Source organism: Coenobita brevimanus, chromosome 103 (genome assembly GCF_032717465.1).
Source record: "Coenobita brevimanus isolate Jiangsu-jjx chromosome 103, ASM3271746v2, whole genome shotgun sequence".
Lineage (NCBI taxonomy): Eukaryota > Metazoa > Arthropoda > Malacostraca > Decapoda > Coenobitidae > Coenobita > Coenobita brevimanus.
In genome coordinates this window covers 13,121,398-13,146,388 of record NC_137056.1, presented here as the reverse complement: position 1 = coordinate 13,146,388, position 24,991 = coordinate 13,121,398, and the positions used below count along the sequence as shown (strand labels likewise).

Sequence of the window (24,991 nt, the reverse complement as noted above, 5' to 3'; positions counted from 1 at the left end):
GAATTGTGAGGATATGGAGAATGTGAATGCATTCAAGTACTTGGGTAGTGTGATGAGCAAGGATGGAACTTTGGGGGATGAAGTGCTTGAAAGGGTACAGCAAGGAAGGAAGTTTGTAGGTTCACTGAAAATAGTGATGAGAAATAGGGAGGTGAGTATGGAAGTTAAGAAGTCACTGCATGATAGTATTGTGATCCCTACCCTGATATATGGAAGCGAGGCATGGACCTTGAAAGAGGGGAACAAGTCAAGAGTGAGAGCAGTGGAAATGAGTTACTTGAGAGGAGCATGTGGAGTAACATGGAGAGACAGGTTGACGCATGAAGAAGTGAAAGAACGTTGTGGGGTGGATGTGGATGTGGTTGAGAAGATTAGGAGAAATACACTGAGGTGGTTTGGACATGTGGTGAGAATGGAGAATGAAAGACTGACTAAGAGGGTGTATGTAGGTGAGGTGGAGGGAAGGAGAGGGAGAGGAAGACCGAAGATGAGGTGGATGGATGGAGTTGAGTGGTATATGAGCGACGGGGGAGTGAGTTGAGGAAAGGGTAGTCAAATGGTGGGTGACAGAGTAACTTGGAGGCGTTTTGTCTCCGGCCACCCTTTGTGGGATTAGGGCGTCGGGGTATAGATAGGTAGATAGATGGTGGTCCTTCTCACTTACTTTCTGCCAGCATTGACTGGAGGGTTTGGTGGTTGGGGGGGGAGCCATCTTGCTTTATTAACCTTGCCTTCAACTTGTAGAATTAGATATCATAGTGATAGTCTTCTTTGTAACAAGCAGTCTCAAAAGGACCCGTAGGTCTGTTGCTGTTTGCTTTCTAACAGGTGTAACTTTTTGTGACAAGTTTAGACGTGCATAATACAGTAGCTAAAGCGGAGCCCTTGAGGGCCAAGATTAGATATAATCTTGTCAACATGGAGGAAACATGGTACAGTAGCTAATTACAGTACAGTTGTTACTTTTACTACCATATCATATTAGCAACAGTGGGCCTGATGGGTGGACGGATTGGTGGCGTGGGTAGAGCGGGTGGGACGAGTGGGCAGGGTTGGTGGGTGGGTGGGTAGTGGGAAAATGGCTCCATAGTAGGAATAGATCCATGGGAATTATATCCCTAGGGAAATCTGCCCAAGGAAAAACATAGGTTCATGGGTAAAATGGTATCCCGGAGGTCTTCTCCCGCTGGGGGAGTGGCCACTATGCACAATCATAGGATTTTACCCATGCAATACCCGGTACCCCAGTATGTGTGTATATATATATATATATATATATATATATATATATATATATATATATATATATATATATGGTCCCTGGCGTTGCCGGGACAAAAAGGCGAACACTCTACTGCTATTTGTTCTAGTTCAATCTTTCTTTCTACTTCAGAAAAACCATGTACCTCTTCTGCTTTTGAAGAGGGATAGAGGTCCAGCAACTTCCTATTTCAGCTTTCGCAGACTAACGCATAGTATTTGTGTACACTTGCTTACTATTACCAGTGACCTCAAATGACCTCTGACCAGTGACCTCAAATGACCTCGGAGGTCAACCTCCCATAGCATATGTCCGAAATGGAGGTCATGTTAGTCTTCGTGCCCAAAACTGTGTTGCTGGATCCAGTCATTCGAGCGTGTATTACCAGTGACCTCAAATGACCTCGGAGGTCAACCTCCCATAGCATAGGTCCGAAATGGAGGTCAAATTAGTCTTCGTGCCCAAAACTGTGTTGCTGGATCCAGTTATTCGAGCGTGTATTACCAGTGACCTCAAATGACCTCGGAAGTCAACCTCACATAGCATATGTCCGAACTGGAGGTCAAGTGAGTCTCCATGCAGAAAATTGGGCTGCTGAGTCCAGTCGTTCAGGCATGTATTACTGGTGACCTCGAATGACCTCTTACCAGTGACCTCAGCTGACCTCGGAGGTCAACCTCACATAGTCTATGTCCGAACTAGAGATTATATGAGTCTCCATGCCAAAAATTGGGCTGTAGGGGTACTCGGCGTTGCCCGGGCCAAAACGGCGAACACTCTACCACTGACCTCAAATGACCCAGATCTGGATTTTCACCCAGTTAAACCAACCTTGGGTCACCCTGATTCAGAATATATATGGATATGGGGGTCTCTGGCCCTTGTTTTCGCCGTGATTGAAGGACGCACAAACAAACAAACAAACTATGCGGCTCTTTTATATATACAGATACAGTAAATGTAGGGGGAGAGAGAGAGAGATATCCCTTCCAATACAAACTTCTCTTAAAAGCTGCACTAGCCTATTTTATTCAGGCTAATGTCAGAAGATTTTGCTCAAGTACGAGACGTCCTAGTGATGAAAGCCTTCAATACTAAATCGAGTTTCCCTCTCAGATGTTATAAGCTACCGCCAGGGGTCACAGCAGTCAAAGGTTTTAAACATTCTTCTCTCTCTCTCTCTCTCTCTCTCTCTCTCTCTCTCTCTCTCTCTCTCTCTCTCTCTCTCCTTTTTTCTTTATTTCTCTCCATCTTTCTTGCCTTCTTTCCGTCGCTCAAACCTTCTTAATATCCCCTTACTTCTCGCCTCTCACACTCTCTCCATTTCTCAATTATTTTCTCGGATATATAAGGTGACACTTTACCAGCCGCGATAGCGAAGCTAGTATTGTTTTCAGTTTGTTTGTGTGTGTGTGTGTGTGTGTGTGTGTGTGTGTGTGTGTGTGTGTGTGTGTGTGTGTGTGTGTTAGCACAATAACTTCGCAACTGCTCAAGATATCATCAGAAAATTTAACAGGTGTGTAATATTGAAAAAAATCTCCAACAAGTTCGAAATTGGTGAAAGTAGGTCAAGGTCTATGTGTCTGTTACCACGATAACTTTGTAACCGCTCGAGATATCATCACAAAATTTTACGTGTGTGTAGTAGGGATGAAAATCTCCTACGAATATTGTTTTGAGTTTGTCTGTTTGTTTCCATGTTTGTGTCCGTTAACACGATAACTTCTCAGTCGCTCAAGATACCATCATAAAAATATCCAGGTGTTTAGCAGGAATGAAAATCTGAGTTCGAGATTGGTGAAAATAGGCCATGGTGTGTGTGTCATTTACCACGATAACTTCGCAGTCGCTGTAGACAGCATCACCAAATTTTTCAGGTGTGTAGTAGGGATAAAAATCTACGAGTTCGAAATTGGTGAAAGTAGGTCAAGGTCAAGGTCATAGTCCGACTCGCGCTAGATATGTATTGGCTCGAGGCTGGTGTGATTCCTCCCTTGGGTAAGCCTCTAGTCTTTTTGTTTGTTTGTTTGCTTGTTTGTTTTTTGCTTCCACTATACGGTTTAATTCAACAAATGGGGTCCCTCTTCAAATGAAAGGACTAATGAAAGCTCTGTATCCAAGAGCTAAATATCCCAAAGCTCTATATCCGATCTTTCCAGTTCAAAACGTCTCCTTTAAGCTGAATTATATCGTCTGTGGGTGGCAAGAAATGAGCAGGAAAAACGTCCCCGGGAGGAGCCGGTGGTGTAATGGTTAGCACGTCTAGCACGCAACTGGAAAAACCTGAGTTCCTTTCCCGGGCCGGTCAGGCTCTTGGACAAATTTGTGTGTGTGTGTGTGTGTGTGTGTGTGTGTGTGTGTGTGTGTGTGTGTGTGTGTGTGTGTGTCTCTCTCTCTCTCTCTGTCCATCAAAAAGAACAAATGAGTGACCTGAATGTAGGTCGATTGTGACATATTCTAAGATTATGACTTAAGAAATACGTATGTCTGCCTCAGTGACCTATCTGCTTTAATGACATGCCTTTTAATGATTCTCGTGCAGTCGATAGGCAGAAATCCCAAGCCTTCTTCATCTTATTTCCTTGGGGTGAAGGGGTTAAGTCTCTATTCCCATGTATCTCTCATTTTCACATTTTATTTTTCCTTCTGTGTCACACAAGGGGAAATGAAACCACTTTAAATACAGCTTTTTCCATTCTTTATATAACCAGCATACAAAACCAGAAAATGTAGGTAAATTGGGGTGTATATAAAACTGAATAATTGGTAAATACATGAAATGTGCATTAAAATTTTGCTCAAAAAATGGTCAAGTAAAAACTGAGACCTTGACAAACAAACAGTTAACAGTGATGGAAGGAAGGGAGAAGAGACTGGGGAGGGTAGGTGGTAAGGAAGGAAAGAAGGAAGGAGAGAGAAGGAGGAAAAATAGACGAGTGGGAAGAGGATGGAGGGAAAATGAAAGGGAGAAAAGAGGAGGCAGGGAAAATGAGAAGGAAGAAAAGGAAAAAGAAGAGAAAAGGAACGCAGAAATTCGAAAAGGGGTAAAAAGTAAAGGGGGGAGAGAAGGAAGTAGATGGGAACAAGGGGAAAATAGAAGAAAATGAAAGAGAGTTACAGATCAGGGAATGATAGAGAGGGTAGGAAAATGAAACGAGATAGGGGAGGGAAAATCCAAATTAAGTAAGACGAAAGGGAAAGTTGGAAATGCAGAACAGAGAGTAGGAGAAATAATAGTGAATAAGAATTTAAGTATAAAGCGTACTTATTTTGTTTTAAACTGCTTCTAATCTCATTACTGATGAATTGGTAATACTGTAGTTCCTTGGAAGAGATTTTTGTCTTCTGCAGCTTTTATTTCAAGTGGCTCATTGGCACAGATGGCTAATTCAGAGTCTCTGCATCACTTCATTACAATTTTCCGTGACAAGCGCCATATTCTAGTGTTCACTTCTCTTGTAGGTCCTTGGAAGAATATGAGAATACGACTCACCACCCTGTTCATATACCTTTCTTTGTGTAACAGCACTGTATTGCAGTGTTTATTCTTTATTACACCTCAGCATTCAAGGTGGAGAGACGACAATTTCGGGTCAAGTTAAAATGGACAAAGTGTTACAGCCAAGAAATAGGTCCATCAATTACTGTAGTTCTGTAAAAAGGACCTTCTGTTAGCCTTACTAGACTCCCTACCACTCACTTTTATCGGCTCGTTTTTTGCAGTGGACACGTTTGTTTCCTCGTATGTTATTTATGTGTCGATGGCCAAAGGAATATAAGTAACATGCATGGGATTATATTTTTGCTGTACTGTGCAAAAACAAAAATCGCTAAAGAAAAAGGAGTTAGTGAGTCTCGATATTCTGAGAGAATATTGCTCTAGAAATTTCATGTATTAGAAATAGATGCTGATGAGAAATATGTATGCATAAGAAATAGCTATATATATATATATATATATATATATATATATATATATATATATATATATATATATATATATATATATATATATATATATATAAAAAGTTATACATAAGAAACAGGTATACGTAAAAACAGGTATTCATAAGAAACAGGTGCCGGGCATACATAAAAACAGATATGCATAAGAAATAGGTGCCGAGCATACATAAAAACAGGCATTCATAGGTGATACGTAGAAAGAAATAGATATAGTTAAGAATAAAATACTCGTGAGAGATAAGCGTACATAAGAAATACCGTAGCTTCTCATGAAAAGATACACATGAAAAATAGATGCATAGGAGATTCGTACAATAAGAAACAGATAGACGAAATAATAGTATACATAACATTTTTAACAGAACTAGAATGGGAGAGACTGACGTGTTAAAAATAGGGAACATGATATTGACTATACTGGTTTGGTTAAGACAGAACTTGATAATGAAGACTGTATAATAGTGGTACAATTAGGTTTTAGGGTATGGTAAATATTCCTAGAAAACTATTTCAAGGATATTGTTTATAAATGTAAGTTATGATGATCAGATTTACGAGAGTTACTTTAATGTCCTTTAAAAATAACCCTGTTCTTTTGACATGTCTTTTCTATCAGCACATTCGTCCTTTTGAATACATCTTGCAGTTTAAAAGCTATCTCACTGAACATGTATTTTGAACATAATTCTTCTTTGAACATATCTATCTTTTGAACACTTCTCTTCGTTGAACATTATACTTCTTTGAACATTTTTTCCTCCACCTATCCCTTAACCCCATCCACCTCCTTACATCTTCCTGCCTATCCCTTTGTCCGTAAAACATCACTTGAGCATTCCTAAATATCCCTTTACTTATCCACCTATCACATAAATCTCCCTTCTGTCCCTTGAATCTTTTCCCCTATCTCTGGAGTCTGTCCCCCTATCCCTCAGTCTATCCACCTATCCCTTAAAACTATCTGCCTATCCCTTCAGCCTATCCACCCATCCCTTCAACCTGTCCACCTGTCCCTTAAAACTATCTACTTATCCCTTGAACCCACCCACCTAGTCCTTCAACCTATCCACCTATCCCTTAAACCTGTCCACCTAGCCCTTCAACCTGTCCACCCAACCCTTAAAACTATAGACCCACCCCTTCAACCTATCCACCTATCCCTTAAATCTATCCACCTATCCCTTCAGTCTGTCCACCTATCCCTTTTTGTTATCCACCTATCCTTTAAACCCATCCACTTAACGCTTAAACCTGTCCACCTATCGCTTAAACTTATTCACCTATCCCTTGAACCTACCTACATATGATTTAAGCCTATCCACCTATCATCTAAGCCTATCCACTTTTCCCCTGAACCTATCCACCTGTCCTTTGAGTCTCTCGATCTATCCATTAACCTTCCCTATCCCTTGAGTGTAGCCCATGAACCTTACTAACTGTCCCTTGATCCTGTTCACCTAGCCCTTAAGCTCATCGGTGTATTCTTCAACCCTACCCTCCATACTGTTTACCCTTCTATCCATCTGTCTACTCCTCGAATCGTCTATCCATGTATTCCCTCAGCCTATCCCTTAACGTTACCTGCCAGTCCCTTAAACTCACCCATATGTTCTTCAAGCCAACGACTCCTCTCTACCTATCCATCTATCCCTTCCCAAACACATTACTCTTGCCTCTATCCATCAATCCCTGTGCCACACCAGTCCTGATAACCTTTCCCCGTTTATCCTTTGAACCTGAAGATTGGTCGAGCCTGCATGTGGATAGTACAGCAGGCTAGGCGACCTCCAGCATTCCCAGTGGTTAGGCTTGTCTCATGTCCACCTAGCCCCAGATCGTCCACTCCGGCGTGCACCTGAGGATAGGAGGAGGTGTGTAAATAGGTTGATTGTTGGATGGATAGTTGATGGCGTGGATAAATGGTGATATAAGATGGTTAGGGAGATAAGCAGGTAGATCAGTGGAGGAACAGACGTTTACGTGGATAGGTGTATGGGTCAGTGGGTAGATAAATGATTGGGTGGATAGGTGTGCGGGTCGGTGGGTGGATAGGTGGGTGGTTCGGTGGGTGGATAGGCGAATGTGTCTCTGGATGGATAGGTGTATAGGTCCGTGGATAGATAAGTGTATGGGTCGGGGCCTAGATAGATGACTGGGTGGATAGGTGGATGTGTCGATGGGTGGACAGAGGATTGGGTGGATAGGTGTATGGGTCGGTGGGTGGTCAGATGACTGAGTCGATAAGAGAGTGGCTAAGTGGGTGGACAGATGATTGGGTGGATAGGTTGGTGATAGATATGTAGACAGATGGATGGATTGATCATGAACAAATTGGTGAATAGATGATTAATGCCCAGATAAAGAGTTGGATATATGGATGGACAGATGGGTGGATAGATGGATGAGTCGATAGATGATGGAGTGAACAGATGATGGACAGCTGAATGACTGGATAGATAGACAGACGGATTCTGTGAATGACTGGATGTGTATCCAGTAACTACTAATGGATTAGTAAATGGATGGAGGAATGATTGAATAAGTGAAATTCTATCCATCTATCTATTGCCAGACGCCTCAATCTCGTTCGGGGTGGCCACAAACAAATCGCCTCCACGTCGCCTTGTCCCCTACCATTTCACTGCCCTGCTCCCAACTCACACCCCACTCTCCCATATACCTCTCCAGCCCATCCCTCCATCTCATCCTCGGCCTCCCCCTCCCTCTTCTCCCCTCCACCTCACTCACATAAACTCTCTTCGTCAGTCTTTCACCCTCCATCCTCTCCACATGGCCAAACCACCTCAGTGTATTCCTCCTAACGCTTCCTATCACATCCACATCCACACCACAAAGCTCCTTTATATCCTCATTTGTCAGTTTGTCTCTCCATGTGACTCCACAGGCTCCTCTTAAATAACTCATTTCCACTGCTCTCACTCTTGACTTGTGTCCATCCAGCAACGTCCAAGCTACACTTCCATACGTTAGAGTTGGTATCACAATAGTGTCATGTAGTAACTTTTTCACTTCCATGCTCACTTCCCCGTTTCTTATCACTGCTTTCAAAGAACCAGCAACCTTTCTTCCCTGCTGTACCCTTTCAAGCACTTCACCCTCCAAACCTCCATCCTTACTCATCACACTACCCAAGTACTTAAACTTACTCACATTTTCCAATTCCTCACCATCCAACCTCGCTGTACATTCACTGATTTCACCTTTCTCACAGACCATCACTTTACTCTTCCCTACATTCACCTTTATATTCCGTTTCTTACACACTCTCCCAAACTCATCCACCAAGCCTTGCATCTCTCCTTCGTCTTCACTCAACAACACAGTATCATCTGCAAACAACAGTACAGGGAGTTTCCAAACACTACCCTCCCTCACCTGGGCCACTCCAATATCCAATACCCTACCTTGTACCTCTTTTATTACCCCATCCATGTAGTCTTTATCATTCTTTTTCTGTGCCTGGCCTCCTCTCTTCTTATTTCTCCCATCTTTCCTGTCACTTCTTATTGCTTTTCTTTCCTTTACAGGTGGCTTTACATTGAGTGACGAGCCAAATAGTTTCCTGCAAGTCAAGAAACCATTTGCAACGCTGGGTGGTAACCATATAACCAAACCATACGTGCTCCCTATGTGTCAGCAAGTGGGTTGGTGGAGGGTTAGTGCCCCTCCCCGTAAAACAAATAACTCAGAGTCAAATGGCCACCCCTTACGGGATTATGGCGTCTGGCAATAGATAGTTAAACAGACGGTTAATAGTGTGAATATATGTTTGAGTATGTTCACTGCGGGAGATGAGCTGATAGATGGATCCATGGATGAGTGGATGGGTGGATAGATGGATGTATGGACGGTTGAATAGGTGGTTGAGTGGATGTGTAGATAGATGGATGTGTGGATTGGTAAAAGGCTGGCAAGTCAAGTGCGTGAATGCATATACAGGCAAATATTTAATGTGTGGGTGTATCACTGGATGGATAGGAGGTAGCCGCCGTGGTCAGTGGGTCAGAGCGCACGCCACTGACCATGGGATTGAGTGTTTGATCCCACCCAAGGGCTACTGGTTGTCATCAGGAAAGGGATTCGGTCGCAATGTGCTATAGGCTCCAACAAAAGTGCTCTAAACAAGGACACAGAAGAGTAGATGGATGAGTAGGTGAAAAAGTGATTGGATATATAGCTAACTTAGCGAATAAACTTGTGGATAAGCGAGTGGGTTAGAAAAGTCAGAGAGGAGTTAATGGATGGAGTGATGAATGGATAGACAGGATGAAGTAAAGAGTGAATTTAGAGTATCAATGATTGTGAATAGGCAGGAAAGTGGATGGGTCCCGTCTGCATTATACTCGTATTTTAGTAAACCTGGTGTTCTCGACTAAAATAAACAAATCTGTATAAAAGCTATCATCATCCTGATCTCTTTTCCCACCTAAGAATGGGGTGAGGTAGGGTCCAGAAGGCATGGAAAATGTAAGCATGATAGAGGGAGAACTATCAACAGAAAGTCTGGTGAGATGGACTGATATATATACATATATATATATATATATATGAATCTATAAATACAGTAAGTCAGTTCATAAGAAAACGGACAGAAATGGCAGCCTGATGGCGGAGGAGGGATTAATGTGTTTGACTATAGAGAGATATCATTAATATAATACATAAGCAAACATATATATATATGACAGAAGATAAGTAAATAAATAAGCAGATAAAACTAATTAATAAGTACATGAATATATTACTAAGTATAAGACTAACTACATGCAAGTGAGAGAATAACTTACCGCAAAATTTCAGTAATGGTCAGACAACAGTTTTACTTTAGCATTCCTACTGTATCCAAAAAGGCTGATAAATGAAGTCTGTGCAAGGGACCTCAGAACTCAACTGCAGTTACAGTACATACCAGAGAGAGAGAGAGAGACGTACCACAATGGCCTTTCCGATGATGTTGTTTTCCCCAGTGAAGGCCGTGTACGTGTCGGTGATGATGTAGCCGTGCAGTTTACCTTCCTCGTCCACTTCAATGTTGCCAAGGTCGCCTACGTGTCTGCAGAGGAGTAATAAAGCATCTTAACATTCCTTGGCTTCTGTGACGTGGTTTCATTTTACTAATCCTATCATTAGACCATTTTATTTTGCGTTGGAGAGATGTTATAGAATGAAGGGGTTAGACACATCCTTTATTTACCCATGCAATAAAACAGATCGCTTCTAAGCTAAGTAAAATCATCAGGAGATAGCCAGAACGAGGCATATAGACGTCCTCGGGCCGAAGGATTAACGCGCGGCATCCTAGAATTGCCACCAGACGATTTTATTCAGCTTAGGAGAGCCCCCTGCTGGTGTTGAGGTTGATGAAAAGTAAACCCGATCGCAACAGTTCGAAAAAGAAAAAATCTCTTCTAAGCTGAATTAAATCGTTTAGAGATGTGTTGAACAGAATCTATATGATATTCTTTGGGTGAAGAGGTAAATAAGTTTCTACGATAAACAAACCTACATACCATTAACTCCTTGATTCCCATGACCTCTTTCTTAGCTTGTTATTGCTGCCTCCAGGTGACTTTTTTTTTTTTTTGTAACTTTGGACAGACTTATTATGGAGGGCGGTAGCCACTCCATATGTAGGAATGGCGCAGGTTCAAAATGGCTTCCTGTACATAAGGTATACGAGCATTCGCGCGAAAACGATCGCAAAGCCAAGTTCTAAGCTTATGAACTAAAAGACCTCCGCTCTTCAAGTCCAAAACTACTCGCAGAGTCTTGCTAACCTTCGTTATATTCTTGCATTCACCAATCGCTTTTATTCAGTTTGAGTCGCCTCTTGATTATCTTTGGTTGAAACACAGGTTTTTATATTTATAAATGGACTTGGACTGTATTAACGTATGTTTATGAAACAAGTCTCAGTTAAGTCCTTCAGAAACTTTATGCATGACCTATTTTGGGCGTGGTACAAATTTACCGATTGGTTATGTACTAGCTATGATCCCGAATATCAATTATCCAACTTATTTCAAATTTGGAGCTTTGATTTTCAGCTAATGCTGCAAAAGTTCCAGTTTTTATATATTTCTCCAGCAGTATGTGCTCGTAATTTATGAATTCTTTAGTTATGACACTAAAATTACCCCCCCCCCAAAGAATAGGTAATTTCAATCACGTGTTTTGTAAAATTTATTTTCTCGACACCAGAGGTTTACAAAAACATCTTTGCTTCTTTTGCAATCAAAATACCGTTCAGAGAAAACAGTTAAATAAAAATAGTAGTCCTAGTCTCCCTCAGTGAAAAAGAAAATACAGTATTAATCTATCCATCTATATACCTAGGCTGCTTCCCCCAAGGAAAGGGAGGTAGCCGAGACAGGATGACTCACTCTCCATTTACTCATCCATTCAAACACATTCATTCGCATCTTAGCCCCAAAGGGGAGAACGGACAGATCCTCACCGCACCACACCGCACAAGGGTCAACTGGGCAATGCAATCAGTGACATCCGCAGCAGGGCCCGACAGCAGAACTGGTTTACCCCTGCCACATCATAACAGACCCATCCCCTTACCCGCACCTGACCTGACTAGCTGATCAGACCAAATGAAATAATGAAATAATAATGAAAGAAAAGCGTTCGGGAGCCAAATGCTAATCGCCCACCAGAATATGCTGTTGGCCATGTTACAAGCTACTTACAAACCAAATGTGAAGAAAATTAGCAAAACTCAACGGAATTCAGTCACAGCATTTCAGAAAACGCCAATCCAAATCAAAGACACTGGTTGACCTTTGGCAGCCATTTTGGTGACCTTGACCTTGACCCAGAGGGTCCATTTTCGAACTCGACCAAGATTTTGGCCATATCTTGATACCCTGAAGGTTTCATGTTGATAGCTCAAGCCGTTCATGAGATATAATGGTCACGGATATGCAGACTATGGTAAGAGATACATACACACTCACGCCGACGCACACAGACGCGGGCAAAAACATTATCGCTCCACCTTGCTAAAGGCGGGCGATAATAATCTTCAGAAATCAGTCATTTTTTCCCCCTCTACAGCTGGCTAAGCCCCGAATGTGTTCAATGATACAGTGTGCAATGGTAAAACCAGTCTTCAGTGTGTTCTAGCTTTTTGTTGAACTAATTAAAGTCTGTCAGTTTAAATTTGGGCACCGAGCGTCCCACCACTCTTTCCAACATTCTCACATTGGCCCAGTCCAGCTCACCAGTCACCCTATTTCCTAAGGAAATAGTCATGTGCCTGCATGGCTTTCCTAACTTGAATACCCAATTTTTGTGTGTTATTGGGGCATGGACGACGGTGAAATACGGTAGAGACTTCATGCCCTGGGAGATGATGAGTCCGATGATGGAAATATCTTCCTTCCAAGTAAAGATTAAAATATCTTAATATATATAGAGGAAGTGGTGCTTAGTGGTGGCGTAGGAACATTTAAGGACGCTGTTGTGATGATTGTGATGATGATGATGATGATGATGATGCTAATATTTCTTCCTCTGCACAGCAGCGTAAAGATTCCAGGTGAAAAGTAAAAGAAACAAAGTATTCTAGTGTCATAAAAGAATTGTATAAATTGATAATGAAATTGATAACATAACAGATTGCATCATAAATGAGTGCAATAAAAATATATGAAACTCACTCATAATTCTGTAAGCATTTCTCAGTGACTGAAGGTTTATTGGGAACATAAAGTGCTCCGAGGTGTAATGGGTGAAAAAATAACATCAGTAGGCTACATAAAAGTAAGAGTATTTTTTAACTTTTCTCGAATTAGTCATCCTGTCTTGAAAAAAATGTCCAATGATATTATTTTTAGTGTTTTGATACAAAATGATGGTGCAACACCCCCACCACAGCCCCAATTTCTTTGCCCGGTTCCACCACAGGGGGTCGGAAAACGACGACTGGAACTTGATGTGTGTTGGGGGCTTTAATGCCCCTCTCCCCTCACTTTGAGTCCTGTCGTTGCCTCAGCTAATTTTGCAAGGCCTCTTTCTCCTACTGCAGCTTCTTCCTTCCCTTTTTTTCCTATCCCTTCTTTTCTACCAGGAGCATCAAACAGGGTGAAGTTTCTAACATTCTTCAAAGCTTTCAATGATGACTCAGAGTTTTGCAACAGGAAATACTGGGATATGCCTTGAGGCCCTTGGTCTGGCCTGTCGTGGAGACCTTGGTGGTGAGTCGGCGCTGCCCCGGTGTGTGGACCTCTTCCGAGGCCGGACTGCTACCGGACTGCAGCTGTGGCTCCAGGGGTGTTGCAGCTTGGAAATGGGACCTTAGACCAGTGGCCCTGCATTGTGGCAGGAGACTCTGCTCCCCCACGCTTTGTTGTCATCCTCTTTTAAGTAATGTAGGGAATGCATATTCGGAGTTTGGTCCCTACTTGGGCAATTGGGGCCCAGCCTATGGTTCTTTATTTTTCAACAGCCACGATTAACCTTTTCCTTTTTCTTTCCAGCCAAACAGTCTGGCGGTAATAAAAGTTTCCTCAAACCCCAATTCACCGACGTTTCGACCCTGATAACGAACCCAGATCCTCTTCAGGACACTTCGACCCTCAATGCTCACTCTGGGCCTCTACCCATTTCTAACACTTCGGTAAACTTGTCAGTGCCTACTCTCAGTTCTCAACATTCACAGCCTCTCACAACCAGCGCAACAGTTTCTTCCCCACGCCTCTCTCACTCTCTCATTCGTCCTCACTCGTGTTCACCATTCTCAGACCTTACCTTCTTCAAAAAAAAAAAAAATCTTCATCTAACTGCCCTACCTTTCCTCTCTCTTCCTACACCCTCTTCTGCATCTCCCTCCCCCTCCACTTCCTCAAAGTCATCGTTGTCGTCGTCTCTCCTTTTATCTCATCTTTCGACTTCAAAGATGAACAAAGGGTTTTTAGATTCCGGCTTCGTCATCTTTTGTCAATAGCTACTTAGATCTTCACATATGTCTCCGTCAATAAGGGGGCAAAAAGTAACTTTTTATATTAAACCCCATGGCACTCGATGTCCTACGAGCAAGTGCTGTGTCCAGACTGACAAACCTTATGGGAACGCCCACCCCGGTGCATGTAGACACTTTCCTTAATTCAAGCACTGCCACTATCCTCTTCCCTTCCTCTGCAAACCTAGGTATCCGCATCTTTTCTGACTCATCCTCCATAATTATAAACATTCTCACTGCACAAGACTTTGCCATATAGTCCGTGTAGCGCTATATCATACTCTCCTTCCCCACACCCACGACAAACGTACTCAACCAGCAAACATAACAAAGATCGTCTTTGACGAATAGACCACCCTACCAAATACTGAAGATTCCCCCAAACTTGCCCTGTCCGTGCCAAGTTTACCGTGATCAAAACAACTCGCACTTCCAACAGATAAACCTGACAAAACTGCTCAGATTTCCACGCAGCCACCAATAGAAAATGCCCGTACTTTTAATCTGAGCTGATCGTTTCACATCTTCATTTCAGGGAATGTCCTTTTCTCAAGCCTGCCTGCAACAAGGCATTCCTGCAAGGCCATGACTTCAACGTCTCCTTTTTTCAGTCACTACGCTCCACCCCTATTATATCTGTGTCTTCATCTGTACCTCTAATGCCCACTCATCTGTCTTGACCCCTCAGCACGGTTGATTTCATCATCCTCCCCCTCTACCCTTTAGCACTTCATCATCTTCATCCATTCATCCCATGACCACAACCTCTCTCTCTCTCTCTCTCTCTCTCTCTCTCTCTCTCTCTCTCTCTCTCTCTCTCTCTCTCTCTCTCTCTCTCTCTCTCAACTATTTTGCTATTCTGACTTCAATCTCTACAACCCTCTCCTTTCTGTGCGCCCCGTTCCCGCATAGTATTTCTCTCTTCACGTCCATCTACTATCATTAAATGCATTACCGTACCATTCAGCCACAAACCCCAACTCACGACAACCGTTCAACAACCACTCACCGAACACAACAATCCTCCTCCACATCTTCAACCTCACAGACATTCTCTTAAATCTACCACCCCCCATTGTATTCGACGCTCAGTTGACTCCGTCTACACATCTTCCTCACAGAAGAAACAGTCTGTATCCTGTATCCAGAAATCCCAGCCCAACCCTCCACAATCATCTCCAGCACCCTCAGACACGAATGAAACACTGGGAGACATATACTCTTATTTTGCATGCCTTCCTCCTCTAATAATGACACATCTATTCCGACAGCCCAGTCAGCCCCTACATCTTCCTCACCGCCCAGATTTGTATTATATGACTGAAGATCACCACATTTCCTCTACTTTTCCCCCAAGTCCCACTCCTACTCATCGCTCCTCGACAACATCTGTCCAGTATCTCCCCGTACCACCTGACTACACCCTCTCCACCAAAACATGCCCATGCCCATGCTCAGCTGTCTCCTCGCCTCCACCCATTAATGTTTCTCACTCTCTCCACCTTAACAGAATCTCATTCATTTCTTCTCATATCACATGTCGCGCGTTAAGTCCTGTTTTATGTCATTTTCCCCATTTAAATGTTTTAATTTTTATCAACTCATTTTATATTTTCATTTCTTTTTAATCATGTCCGTTTCACAGTGGAATTTACACAGTTTTGGTGCTGACTCTGATTATTTACACTTGCTTTAAACTCTTTTATCTCATTGGCTGTTTGTCTACAGGAAACCCACATTCATTCTCCTCCCGCTCCCATCCCTAGATACCCATCCATTTCTTCCCCACATTCCATTTCCGGTACCTGCATTCTTGTCTCATATGAACACGAATCTCTTTTCTTCTTCTCTCTCCTGCTCTTTGATCCAGATCTTCATTGGCAGGTAGATGACAAAGTAGATCACCTTGCTTAGGCGGCCATTTCCCTTCACATTTATGTCTTCTACCCAGTTCCATGCTCGGATCTTTTCCCTGTGTTTGAATCCTTGCTGTTACAAAATTAACAGTCTCTCTGGTCACAGGCCACACACAACAGGCTATATTGTGTAAAACCATTTGTCTTTCCATCACCTTCCCCTGGACACGAAAACAGGTGCTGGGAAACTGCACTTGCTCGTCTATCGGGTGGACCATACTCAGTGTACCCAGGTCACCTCATTGCCAACAATCAGCTCTCAGTTTGTTTAAACTGTCACTCACGTCTCAGTATCTCCCATATATTTCTACATTGTCCCCACTCGATAACGCACAACACAACTTTGCGCACCTGACTCTGTTTAATAGGACCCGTAACATTAGCGGTGTCCTGCATGAATCTCTCCTTTTTCATTACTCATCCTATTTCCTTTCTCAGTCATTTGTGTATTAACGTCCTTTCGAGTTTATAACTCATCTTATCTATACCATGTATCTCGCTTAGTTAACCTTTAATTTTACCTTTCCCCATCTCTACCAATACCTTTCTCAACCTTAGTGCCATATGGCATTTGTTGCCTGGCGCTAGACTGTCCATTCAGTCAATTCAACCATCCATCACAGGCCCCCGTTTGCAGCATACCCAGCTGGCAGCGAGTGGGAGGCGGTGGCCGAGTCGTTTCCAAAGAACCCAGGTTAAAATTCTGGCTGGGGCAGGGGGCAGGTTAAAGGATTTGAATTTCGTTAAAGTAGACTTTACTGATCTACCATAAGACCCGCCGACTTGTAAAAACACCCCCGCTAATACCAATACACCAGCCTTGTATGAAAAATCCCTAGCATGTATTCAATGTGGACAGAGGGTGTTGGCGCCGAAGTGGTGACATGGAGAGATGTACGGTAAGCAGGAGGACAACTGGGCCTCAGGAAACCGTCTGTGAAACCTATGCCCATAGTAGAACACATTAAAAATTAAATAAATAAATAGAAAATAACTTTGCCACTGCACAGTAAGTACTTTTCCTTACTTACTCTCCACCGATACAGGAAGGTAAGAAACTGCATTCCTTATTGTGCGTGAAATGATTGGCTATATTATAAGGACAGAAGATGTTGGCGAATGAGATTATTTTCCCTGGGCTGGGACAAAGCACCACCTAAAATATACCTGGTGCAAAGGACAGATAGTTTTGCGATTTTCAGCCTTCATTATTATAGATATCTGAAAACCTAATACCATGTTTGTCACAGAATACAGATCAATATAAATTAAATGGTATAAACTGCAGAAGTCTGAACTAAATCAGTCGATGGAAAACGAAGGAATAAAATGTTAACTCTGAGAACGTGGTAAGTTACCCGCACAATGGTAGTTTCCTGCTTCGTCCATTTCTTTACAAAACTAAACCTTCATTCATAGAAATTTTCGATCAGATAACAGTATGGTTATTAAAAGTATAAAGAAAACAAGAAAAAAATCAATTATGCCTCATGCCCATTACTTGCTTAATAGATCCCTTGTTATGTGTCCGAAGTCCGTAAATACTCATCTCAATACGTAAATAATGAGGTTTATGTATGAGTATTTTCGAGGCAAGTTTCCTCATGAATAAAGTTCGATTACATCACGTTTTGAGTTCTTTTATTTGTCTTAGGTTATTATCGAGTGAGACTGACCTTGGGTAGGAATCTGGTCCGCCATGGGTGACACCTGCGGGGTTGAAGTGTGCGCCGGTGGAGACACAGCTGCCGTCAGTCACTGCACGCTCGTGTACGTGGAACCCATGCACACGCCCGCCCTGCGTGGCAGGTAAGGTGAGGGAGGGAGGGTAGAGGGTTCAATATTATAAGTATGTGAGTTGATGATTTATCAATAATTTGCAACGAGCCGCCACAGCTAATTATCCAAGCCTCCTTGTGAGTTCTTAGATAATCTATTCAACTCGAGGACGACCTTTTTAATGCTTTGGCTAATGCACACGATTTTACTTAGCTTAGGAAAGGCATCCTCAGGCTGAAAAGATTAATAATTATATTCACCAGTGTTAGCATGATTTAATCAAACTATTTTAATCGTGATTATAATCGAGTCTAGCCAAAGGAAAGATCACTGATAATCAAAATTAGTTTCAGATAAATAATCTAATAAGTTGGAAATACATTATACACTGCGTACTTGTCAATATTGTGTCTGTAATCTAAAATTTTATTAACGACACACAGACAGACAAAGTCACAACACAGCATTAGTTCAGGATTTATTCCTGTCTTTCAAGACATGACTTGTAGGATTGTGCTGGGCATGTCCCGGAGCGTGACACTCAGTAAGGAATATCAGCCTGGTAAACTGACAGTGCATTTTTATTCTCCCAATATAATTCTAATGAAATTATTTTTTTTTCTTTTTGACTCATTATTCACAATTATCACCCCATTGGAGCTAGAGAGGGATGCATTCACGCGGTGGCATCAGTATAACCAGGGAGCATTGCTGTCAAGTCATATAAACATATCTTCCCTCCCTCCCAGTTCCCCGAAATGAGGAAAAGGGACTGCAGGAAAATGGAAGCTTCAGCCTGCAGTCCACAAGGTTCACGTACGGATGAGCCTAGGTCACATCACCTCATTAAATCAAATATATTTAAGTAGCTACTAATGCTTTATTAATGCATCCTTTTTTAATATAACTTGTTGGCAGCTTTCCAGGCCGTATTACCCAATGCAGAATTTGAGCTGAGGAGATTTATTCATTTTGTAATGCCTTGATTATACTCCGATTGTAATTTTGAAATCTTAATTTAATTAAGAACCGTGTTTTTATTTATAACGATTTTTACCAAGCCTGGTAATTACCTGTTGGTGTCTCCATCTTACCTGTGGATCGAAGCCAGACAGGTCGAGGTCGAAGTACATGGGGCCCTTACCAAATTGCTGTGGGATGATGGAGTGGTTATAGTGAATGTTAGTGTACTGCCTTAATAGTTCATTGTAATCATGTTAGGACTTATGATACTATGCTTTTCACTCTCAAGATGCGTTTCACCAAGTGAGCCATAACAAAAATTACACTATGCAACACGATTTTTGTTCCTGGGTAGTAGGTGTTATTTTCTGGTAGTTTCGGTCTCAGAACCATGAAAAATGGCTATTACTCTCGTCAGACTTCGCTTTTGTGACTAGGGGAGTGATTTTTATGCCTTCAAACACGTGAAAAATGGCTACCTAGGCAGAGTGAGCCGAGTTCTTGGGTGAACGAAAAGCTTCACTTCATAAATGATTTTACATGTGTCTGCATGTGCCGACGTCTGCATTGCACGTCATTTTGCTGAGTTCGGTGACTGGCTGAAGCACATTATTCGAACACGAACCGTTTCTGAACGCGCCGTACCTTTCCGGGTGTGGGCGCTGTCAGTTGAAATGAAGTCAGTCTGAGCGGAGCTTAGCTGAAAGGCTTGTAAAGTTATATTATATATCAATTCTTTATCGAATTACGGATGAATTGTGGAATTTTACAGTAACGGTGCTATTTTTGTTGTACTCTAAATTCTGTACCATTGTTTTTGTTTTTTCGATCATTGCAAACATGAATGTATCTATTTTTTCAGAGATGTCATCTAGAGGTTGTAAGCATTCCGCTGATGCGTTTTGCTATATTTGTGGTCAAGTTATTAAAACGAGAAAGAAGAAATATTCTGTTGAAGCATGTCAAGATGTGTGAAGCTTATAAGGCATATTTTGACAACGTGAAATGGGAGCCACTTGTGGACCCTTGGAAAGTACTGATGCCGCCCTTGCACATCAGACTGGGCCTTGTCACGGCTCTGGACAAGCGGTGGGCGGCCTTTCAGTACCTACGAGACTTCTTCCCCCTGCTATCGGAGGCGAAAATCAATGCCGGTATTTTCGTCGGTCCACGGGTAAAGAAGATCCTGGAGTGCAAGGATTTTCCCAACAAGCTTTCGAAAGTGGAAAAAGTGACTTGGGACAGCCTGAAAGCAGTGGTTCGCGGTTTTCTTGTAATCACAGGGATGAGGACCATGTGGAGCTAATTGACAGCCTCACAAAGTACCGCGGCGCCATGGGCTGTAGAATGTCACTCAAGATTCATATGCCTCATTCCCAACTTCATGAATTCAAGGAGAACATGGGTGCATATTCTGAAGAGCAAGGAGAACGCTTCTATCAAGATATAATGGACTTTGAGAGGAGATACCAAGGACAGTATAACGTGAGCATGATGGGGGACTACATTTGGGGGCTGGTCTGTGAAAGTGATCTACTATACAATCGCAAATCGCGAAAAAATGTTCGATTCTAGAATTCTATGATTTCGTTCATTATGTATTCAATATTGTTATATGTCACTTTTCATATTTATATGTTTTCTTCTGGCTCCTCACGAAGGAAAAGACAAACCCACTCATTCTTTCTATAGAAAATTAGTAAATATATAAAAAAATCATTCTCCTGTTTACAAAAGCGAAGTTTTAGAATGATGATATATGTTCTCTATAGTTCCGGAGCAAAACAAATAAGGAAATAGTACTTATTACACAAGAACAGATTTTTTTTTTTTTTTTACAAAGTGTTATTATATAGAATAGTCAGGAATTTAATTAACCATTTTTAAATGGAAGATCGTTTAATGAGTTAGAGGCAATATAACATTTTGTGTTGCCATTTCACCATTCATCTTTGGTGTGCCTCAGGCATCGGTATTGGAACCAAACCTATCCTCTCTCTCTCTCTCTCTCTCTCTCTCTCTCTCTCTCTCTCTCTCTCTCTCTCTCTCTCTCTCTCTCTCTCATTATCATCAGCCCGTAACATTCCACTGCAGGACATATGCCTCTCCCGAAGATTTCCACTTCTTCCGGTCTTGTGCTATTCCTTTTCTTACAGAACCGTAAGATTTCTAACCAGTTTTCTGTCTTCGTCGGCTGCACTCTTTTTATTTATTTATTTTTTTCTTATCTGGGACCCTGTACCTCCCGATGTATTTTTTTTACTTCATTACATCACCTAGTTGCTGGTCTTGCTCTAGGTCTTTTTGGATCATTTACATCCTAGTCTGTTGTTTTATATATATATATATATATATATATATATATATATATATATATATATATATATATATATATATATATATATATATATATATATAGTTGGTATTGGCTTAAATAACATTATATTTCAATTTACACATAATACAAAAATAATAATGTTTTGTTAACAAACAACAATAGCTCAACTTAACAAGAACAGTCCGCGACTGATGTCTCAGCATTTCCCATCCTGATACTATTCCTGTGTTCCTATTCTCATACTTTCCCTCCCTGCTTTGCCTTATCTATGATTTCTTTCCTTTCCTCTCTTCAAATCGCCCCGCTGTCTTCTACATTTCTTTCCCCTTATCATATTTCCTACTCCTTTCCTTTCTTTCCTTCTTTGATATTATCCCTTCTTTTTCTTTTCCGTCTTTCCTTCCATTCCTCTTCTTTCTATCCCTCCTTACCTATTCTATCTTCCCTCCTTCGAGTTTCCTCTTGTCTCCTTTGCTCCACTCACCTTCTGGGATATCACAATGGTGCCTCTCACTTGTGACTCGGGCGTGTCAACATTGGGCTCCATTTCGCAAGTCGCGTGCACCCAGGGGTCACGATCGTCGTGGTCGTGGTCGTGGTGGTGATCATGGTCATGATGGTCGTCGTGATCGTGATGGTGATCGTCATGGTCATGATGGTGACGGTGGTGGCGGGCATGGTCGTGATGATGGTCGTGGTCTCCAGGTTGGTGCCGGTCCTGGCCGCCGTGTTGTTGATGATCGTCCTCGTGGCTATCGTCCTCCCCACTGTCGTCCAGGCCTGGTCTTGGTGGTGCTAAAGCCAGACCAAGTCCCAGAGCTGGCCTCTGGCGGTCCCGTGCCCCATGGTCGTGATGATGATCATGGTCGTGGTGGTGGTCGTGATCGTGGCCATGGTCGTCATCGTGGTCGTCATGATGATCATGGTCATGGTGGTGGTCATGGTCGTCATCGTGGTCGTGGTGGTGGGGGTCGTGGTCATGCAGGCCATGGTCATCATGTATGTCCCTCACGTGATCCTGTGAAGAAGAGGAAGGCAGTGTAGGGAATTTGAGAAGTACATCTAACTCTTTCACTGCGATGATATTTTACCTACATTGTGATTTGCCACACACACACACACACACACACACACTGGCTTTTTCATCTGTTTGTTATTTCTGTTTGTTGTTGCTGATGCTCTTCTTGGAGAAAGAAGTGAATAAATTCATCATTTAACTCATATCAAGAAACCAACAATGCCCATTTTCAGTGTGTATTATCCCTGCCCTGCTCAACCACCCACCACCATCCCTGACATCCCTCTCCATCTAGCTCACCTTTTTTTTTCCCCAACTTTAGACATTTAAGAGAGTCATGTTCCCACCACCAAGGCCGCCGCTCATATAATATCCATTTTCACGGGTTGTGCTATAGTCCCACTCTGCTCCACCACCTGCCACCGTCTTAATCCATTTTCCCAACCTCATCCACTCCTTTCTGCCAACCCCATCCATTTATTTGTTCCCCCACCACTGAATTGCACCTCACCAGCATGTCTACAGCACTTACCTTCAGAGCATATATTTTCTCAGCACATTCCACCACTCACCACCATTCCTTGCTATTCCACCCACTCCTTCCAGTTCTGCTCTGATGTGGTAAATAATGTAACCATGACAACCTCGACTACAAGCCAAAAAACAATGACCTTTTTTTTTCACGGGATACCTTTACCACGTTGTGCCCCACCACTCACTCTCATCACAGCCCATCCCGCCTACTCGTCTACTGCTTCCCTCACTTAGTCCTCGAATACGTGAACTGACATTAAGAAAATACAATGATAAAACTAAATTTTAGCAACATACATAAGCATATCTACAAAGAAGTGTATTGAACTGAATCGATCCAATGGACCTAAAAAGGGCCTAAAAAGTTGAAACATCTAAACCTGTAACATCTCAGAAAACCGCTGTGCTGGTAAGACTTATATCTTACACACGCCTCTGGAGATCTGAATTGATTTTTATTTATCCCTTGAATCCAGAGACCTATTTTTAAAAGACCTCCCAGGGGCCGGGCCTAGAACTGCCTTTGTCACCGCGTTACTGAACCGTTGTATTACTGAGAGACCAATTACCTTAGGACAGTAAGCCCAGCACCTGGCACCACATGCAAATCTATGTTGCTAGTCACAGGACTGTATATCTGTTGTGAAGTAATAAGGTTGAAATTTTGAGAATCTATTGTTTAACCTCAGGAAATGTATGAAGGAGATTGACATCTGATGGGTTAATTTTGGAAGCAGGTCACTACCCCTCAGTTTTGTGGAGGGCTCAATTTTTTTTTAGACATTTTGGGTTTCCTAGAGTTCTGGAAGACTCCGTTCCTTCCCCTGGGCCTGGCATTGCCAAGCATTGCTGTCTTACACATGCCTGGGAATTTCCAAGTGTCGCTGGATTTTTCATTACGTTGTAATGTTCTGATCCTGCAGATGCTGAACCGAATGTGCTGTTCATTTTATCCTTGCTATCTTCAAATTACTTTTTTCATGTTAGGACAGGCTTCTTGAAATGAAGAGGTCATTGAGGGCTATGTCTAACTCCTCTAGTTCGAAAAGTCTATTCTGATTCTGAAAAATCGTCTGGTAATGAAAACAATAAGAATATACATCATTGAGTTGCACGGGTTAACTTAAATAACCTTATGGACCTGGAGTGACCCAAAAGGACATATTCACTGATACAGTCCTAAACTGATTTGCTTGGGTCTGAATAGGGCTGGACAGAACTATAGTCAGTTTCACGGAGTCTGACGCACTGATTTTACCAGCTGAGGACAGATGGAATTGGTAACACTGGGCGAAGCTCTCGGGCGATGATTGGTCAAAATCTGCTGTTTGAATGTGCACCAAATTGACTTTGTATTCCAACCAAGGCCCCCATTTATTTGTAAGATACCGGATCATGCAGATATAGATTAAAGCAATGATATTTTTAATGATAAATATGTGCCTTTTACCTTGTTAGAGATAAACCTGAATGACATTGATAACAAAACTGAGTAAAGTCGCAACTGGACGCATACAGACAACAATCAACGACTGTGGCGGGAATTAGGTCGTTCATAGCAAGGTGGTTCTGAGGTCCTTTGAAGGCTCGAATGTTTTTCCCACCATTATTACAGTGTCACACTCTACACCATCCCCTTCATTACCTCATCTATTAATATACAACCTTACCCTAGATACGCTTAGCTTATCTTCTAATAATTATGATTTGTGTGGGCACACACACACACACACACACACACACACACACACACATACACACTATTCTCAGTATATATAATGTACTGTACATACACATTTTCATTACCTTCGTAGGTAACAGTAGCTTTAAAAATCTGCATTTGTTTGTAATCATAGTCAGATTCAGTAAAATTATTTCTTACGTTGCTAAGTTTGGTGTTTGATTTTCCTGAACATTATCATAAGTATCATAAGAGACAGACATACAGACAGACAGATGGACACCCTATCCCTGTCCACCATGCACCCTTTCCTCAAGCATGATGTATCTCTGTCCCCTCGACTGAGGGGAGCCGGGAAAGTGATGGATTGCATCAGTGTACAATGAACCGAATTTTTGTTAATGGTGGAAGAGAGGAAAGTATGATAAAAGCAAACCCCATGAGAAAATTGTAGCTGAACTAGGTTGCTATGATAAAACTGAGTGCAATGTGAACGAAATCAAACATAATGAATAAATCAGTCGCTGACTGTTGTCCGTATGG

General features: G+C 42.1%; 1 protein-coding gene across 2 annotated transcripts in view; it reads right to left on the bottom strand.

Annotated features, from left to right (window-relative positions):
* Positions 1-5,417: 5,417 nt before the first annotated feature.
* Positions 5,418-24,991, bottom strand: part of LOC145415766 (uncharacterized) — a 72,020-nt gene continuing 52,446 nt past the window's right edge. For both annotated transcript variants that reach the window (XM_080285008.1, XM_080285007.1), the window contains exons 6-10: positions 21,700-22,233; positions 19,009-19,065; positions 17,812-17,933; positions 10,181-10,301; positions 5,418-7,082 (exon numbers count right to left, since the gene is read on the bottom strand). In XM_080285008.1, coding sequence (XP_080141134.1) covers positions 6,951-7,082; positions 10,181-10,301; positions 17,812-17,933; positions 19,009-19,065; positions 21,700-22,233 — 966 coding nt within the window. In that variant the 3' untranslated portion in view covers positions 5,418-6,950. The remainder of the gene's footprint in view (positions 7,083-10,180; positions 10,302-17,811; positions 17,934-19,008; positions 19,066-21,699; positions 22,234-24,991) is intronic.